General features: G+C 34.5%; 1 protein-coding gene and 1 long non-coding RNA gene across 4 annotated transcripts; one reads left to right on the top strand and one right to left on the bottom strand.

The window, feature by feature from the left end:
• Positions 1 to 720: 720 nt before the first annotated feature.
• LOC120280746 lies at positions 721 to 3,062 on the top strand. 3 transcript variants are annotated; one of them, XM_039287690.1, is made up of 3 exons: positions 721 to 976; positions 1,496 to 1,739; positions 2,645 to 3,062. In XM_039287690.1, exons 2-3 carry the CDS (start codon positions 1,718 to 1,720, stop codon positions 3,031 to 3,033), a joined length of 411 nt encoding a protein of 136 aa, XP_039143624.1. In that variant the 5' UTR covers positions 721 to 976; positions 1,496 to 1,717; the 3' UTR covers positions 3,034 to 3,062. The 3 variants fall into 3 exon arrangements, with proteins under 3 accessions (XP_039143624.1, XP_039143625.1, XP_039143623.1); XM_039287691.1 differs by having other exon boundaries at positions 721 to 1,739; positions 2,660 to 3,062; XM_039287689.1 differs by having other exon boundaries at positions 721 to 1,739.
• LOC120280747 lies at positions 2,657 to 4,692 on the bottom strand. Its single transcript, XR_005542398.1, has 2 exons — positions 4,398 to 4,692; positions 2,657 to 3,461 (listed from the first exon to the last, which is right to left on the bottom strand). It is a non-coding gene; the product is annotated as an uncharacterized LOC120280747 (long non-coding RNA).
• Between the last annotated feature and the right edge of the window lie 759 nt (positions 4,693 to 5,451).

Genomic DNA, 5,451 nt, shown 5'->3' with positions numbered 1-5,451 from the left:
AGTTTTTTAACCCCTTTTTTTATTTTATAAAAACTTGTTATTGCTTTTCTAAAATTTATTTTTTAAAAAACCCTTTCTCTTTTAAAGCTTATTCTTATTATTGTTGTTGTTTTTTTTCCAAATTATATTTTTTATGCACACATAAACATTTTTAAATTAAATTAACAATTTTTATTATTTATACATTATAAATAGATCACTTCATTATTATTATTTAATTATTTTTGTATTTTATATTTGAATAATTTTCTTATGGCTTAAAACAACAAAGTTCATAGTTTTTGGCAACATGTGCTTGGAATAAAGATGGTTCCACCTGTATAGTGACACACAGCTAGAGACCAAAGATCAAACCTAGATGTATGCACATGAATAGAAACCCTAATCTTATTAAGTATAATCTACTCTTTTTATGTAAATTATCTAATCATTATAGAATTGCTTCAACAATATGGAGTAAAAATATAAATGTAAACAAAATAATAAATGCATTTTCTATTTGCATTTAAATGCATTTTTTTAACTATGAGCAAGTTATTCAAATTAAAAAATGAGTAATGCTATATAGAGACCGCTCACACGAACCAGCCACACAACTGATGTGGCTGGTGACGTGGCAAAGCGATTCTCTCTCCTCCTTTTAATTTGTTTCATTTTAAAAATTAAAAATTTAATAAAATGAGAGATAAAATGTCTCTCTCTCTTTCACTCTCTCTCACCCTTTCTCTCTCTATCTCTCTCGTGGCTATGCCCTAGCTTTCTCCCGTCCACCGCTTCTCTCTCTCTCTTCCATCCCCGCTTCTGGCAGCCACTTCCCTCTCTCTTGCGGCACGAGTCCCCGGCAGCCGCTCCCCTCTCTACTGTGCTCCGATCCTGGCAGCCATTTCCCTCTATCGTGTGCCCTTGTCCTGGCCGCTGCTGCCCTATTCTCTCTTGTGCCTATGCTCCCGAGAGCCTCGGCTCGCCTTGAAATTAGGTACAGAGGCAATGATGATGCCCTAAAAAATTCTCCCGTGCCCTCGTCTCTCTACAACGACAGCGTAGTAGCTTGGATGGCCTAGTAGGCAACCGCTACTCCTATTGTTGTAGAGGGAGGGGGAAAGGTCAGAGAAAATTTTCACTAGTGAATCTGAGCCTCTTTTCTCATTATGTTGCTTGATATTTTATATATATTCAGCATGAATCATTTTGTTGCATCATGTATTTCTTCTTGTCGATGTGGCTGGTATGTGCATTTGGTCCGCTCTATATAGCATTACTCTTTTATATGTTCTTGTGGCCATGATGATTTGCCCTATAAAAGAGTATGGAGATTGGGTGGCGTGGTAACTTTAGTTGCAGCCCTTGATTTAGGTTTATCCATGTGAAAGAATAGAGGGCAGTATCTGAGCCTTTGATGAAACATGAATTCATTCTCTGAATTTTTTCTGAAATTTCGATTTCTCTAGTTTGTTTTTGATTCAATCCCTTTCTAATTTAGGGTTTTCGTGTCCAGGGTTTAGGGTTTATGATTATGACATATGTTGTTGATGTTCTTGAATATGGTGATGGGGATGATTTGGAGCTTTTTTATGGTGAGAATTTGGACCCTGATACTATTGAGCGTTCAACCTCCTTTGGGGACACACGATAAGGTCTGGCAATGAGCTTTGTTCAAGCTCAAGTGATATAGAAGTGGATTTAGGAATGCGTGCCATGGAGCAGCAAACTCTTTCCAATGGATTCCAAAGGTTTTTCAGGTAATTTTTTCTTAGTCTTTCATTGCCTGTTTTGCATTACCTTGTAATCAATCCGTCTAAATGTTTAATTGCATTGGATGGTAGCAGTGCAAGATTAAAGTATATCACTTGCAATGTTGTTGACCTTGTCTTTCAAACATATGTTTATAGAATGTGTAAAATTAATGTTTGATAAGAAAACTATCAGACTTGTTTTTACTTTGTATAATGTGGCTCGAATGATCAATATGTCAGAGCAAGTTAAGTGGAAAGAATACTTAAACTGGTCATGAATTAAATGGTATCTAAGCAAAGGATAGGATTCAAAATAAACTTTTTCATGTGCACAAGATCATATTTTGCATGTTTGTATTATGGTTTTGGTTTGTCATAATGCTAATGATGCAGTCATGTTCTGAGTTTTATATTTTATATTTTTTTCTTTCTTTTCTAATGTTTATTTATTGAAATATGTTGCACTTTGATTTTCAATTATGCATTCTTGTTCATTTTTTGGCTCTTTTGCAGGCCATTGAGTTAATAAGTCTTCATTTTGGTGTTACTTTATGTGAGATTTTAAGTCACTTGATTCTATACTTGTTGAGAGAATTGGATGTGAGGGATTAAATTCTTGCAATATTAGTGATTACTAAATGTAAATCCTTTTGGGCATAGTTTTCATTGCAAAAACTTCTTAATGTACTTAGCATTGATCTCCAATTCTTCATATGCTATTGATTGTTCTTGTTTAGTATTTCTAGTTGATTGTTCACATTCTGGCAAATAATTGGACTCAATTATTGGTGCTGTGACCTGGTTCATTTGGATGACTAGGTGTGATTACATTTTCAGAGGCAAAATTCATAACTGTAAATTAATTGCTAAATTGTCTATGAATCAAGTTAAAGTGTTCAAAGTCATTCCAGACATTTTATATGCAGGGCTCTCCCCCATCATGGAGGATACCAATATTGCAGCTGATGGAAGCACCATTCTTATTGCATTGGAAAGAGTTGAAGAGCTAAATTTGAATTGCAAACATATCTATATCAACAACTCAGATCTGTGGAGATTCCTTCATGGTTTAGAGGAAGTTAACAATTGGAGGGCTGCCAATTCTCTGGCAAACATCAAACACCAGATGAGAAGATTCAATGAACCATCCATTCACCTTATCCCTGCCCGATGGAACAAGATTGCAGCAACCATGGCTAGTAAAGGTGTAAATGCTTCTCAGTTGTCACTCTTCCACAAAGGCATGGACCTTCCTAGATGGCTAATGAGACTCCTGGAGCGTTCCCTCTTTAATTTCTAGTGTCTAGTATGTCTTTGTTGTGAGTGTTAGTCCTGTTTTTTTCTTCTCAGTTGGCATTTAGCTGCTTCTTTCTTTGTTTAGTTTGCTATTTGTTGTCTTCAGTTCCAGTTTTTGGCTCAATAAATACCAAAGTTCTAGCTCATTTTACCAAAAACAACTATACAAAAACATTGAAAAATATGAAGTCCTAGCTCAAATAATGTTAAGGAAAACTGAGCACTAAAAGACCCAAACAAGAATCAACAACAATAACATGACAACAACCAACTTATTACAAAATATTTCTCCTAGCACAAATTATGTTAAGGAAAACTGAGCTCAATTTTCTCCTCCTTGTAGCTCAGAAGCAAAAATTGTTTCCCTTCAATCCCTTCAATCACTGCAGATATTGGATTGTTGCTTGATATATCCTGGAGCATCAGCATGGCCTACATAAGAGACCAAAATCAGGACAATGATGCAGGAAGTTTTATTGACCTATTCTCCATCAGACGAATAAAGGATGCTCAGTGTTCTCAGTACAAAACACTTAAAAAAAATTGCATGAGCAAAATGATTATAGCCAAGTTAATGTAGCCAAAGTGCAAAGAATGTGAAGGATAACAAGAAATACATAAAAGACCAAAATACATATTATCCCATGTTGGAGATAACTTAACAATATAGCTTGTTATCATATATATATATATATATATATATATATATAAATGGTCTATAAACCATCCAAGAATAACAAATCCAAAACATGATCATACACATACTACAACAACCATGTTTCATGTCAAATAGCTTAAGATGGACAACTCCTCCCATTATATCTATCAACACACTAGACAAAAAATTCCACACATCTTTCGATTTCTCAAAAAGTGACATCAATTCAGCATCAAAACCACTAAAATTTCACCACCAAAAGTTGCAACATTTATTATTAATAAATCTCACAAACATAGATCATAGATCAGATTTCCTTTTTTAATCTATTTTTATAAATACAAGAAGTTGAGAATCAATAAGCTGATCATTTAGTGAGGCGCTCGAGAAGCACCAAACCAACATAATTACATAAGCCACTTCCAAATCAAAAGTTAACATTTTTTTAGCAAATAAATACATAAAAGCATACAACAACCTGATATGATACCTAGTGTTACCAAAACGGGATGAAATTTCACTAAAGCTCTTGATTCAGTATGGTAGTTTCAATTATAGTAAAAAACAGTTTCAAGTTTTCAATAAATTTCAACAACCATGCATCAGAATAAGCCCAATAAGAAAAAAAAAATCACATAATAACAATCTTAAAATAAACCAAATCAGACCAAAAGGTGCTTGGAAACATAGAGCAGCTATATAGAGCGAACCTGATTTCAAGGCGAGCTGAGATTCTCGGACAAGGGCGCCAGACACTCAGGGGAGTGGCGGTTGGGAGCAGAGGCACGAGATAGAATAGGGCAGCGCGGCCGGGACAAGGGCATACGACAAAGGAGAGCGGTTGCCGGGATCGGGGGCACAACAGAGAGGAGAGCAGCTACTGGGACTCGTGCTACAAGAGAGAGGGAAGTGGTAGCCGGGAGTGGGGGTGCAAGAGAGAGAGAAGCGGTGGACGGGAGAAAGCTAGGGCATAGCCACGAGAGAGATAGAGAGAGATAGGGAGAGAGAGAGAGAGAGACATTTTATCTCTCATTTTATTAAACTTTTTAATTTTTAAAATAAAAAAATTAAAGGAGGAGAGAGAACCGCTCTGCCATGTCACCAACCACATCAGTCGTGTGGCTGGTTCGTGTGAGCAGTTCGATCTATATAGCATTACTTTTAAAAAATTATAAATAAAATACAAAAATTATTAAATAATAATAATGGACTAATCTATTTATAATGTATCAAATAATAAATATAGTTAATTTGATTTTAAAATATTTATGTGCGTATATTATAAGAAAAAAATGTTGGTTAAAGATGAGAATGAAATTTGAAAAAAAATACATCCTTTAAAAATGGAAGAGTTTTAAAAAAATAAATAAATTTTAGAAAAGCAATAATAATTTTTTTTTAAAATTGGGTTAAAAAACTATAAATAAATAACTTTAATAATTATAGAAGAAAGAATGGGTTAAAATGCAAAAAGAGAAGTTTTTAAAATGCCCAATCTATAGCCCAGCCAACACTCATGTGCTGATTTGGGCACCGATTTGATGGCCCTATTTAGATAATTTAATAAAAAAATAGGGTCCCTATGCGAAAAACTTAAATTTTTTTTTTCTCTCATTTCAAATTTTGGCTAGTTTGTTAGTTTTATTGGGTTTGTTCAACACGCCTAATTATGCCATTCCATGATTCAGTAACCATCTTAGGCCAAGTGAAAGAATCTCTACATATATTTAAATAGTTGCATAATCTGATTGGAAAGGGTGTCAT

Source organism: Dioscorea cayenensis, chromosome 17, assembly GCF_009730915.1.
Source record: "Dioscorea cayenensis subsp. rotundata cultivar TDr96_F1 chromosome 17, TDr96_F1_v2_PseudoChromosome.rev07_lg8_w22 25.fasta, whole genome shotgun sequence".
Lineage (NCBI taxonomy): Eukaryota > Viridiplantae > Streptophyta > Magnoliopsida > Dioscoreales > Dioscoreaceae > Dioscorea > Dioscorea cayenensis.
Note: the sequence above shows the minus strand (reverse complement) of the source record. Positions and strands in the feature narration are given on the sequence as shown.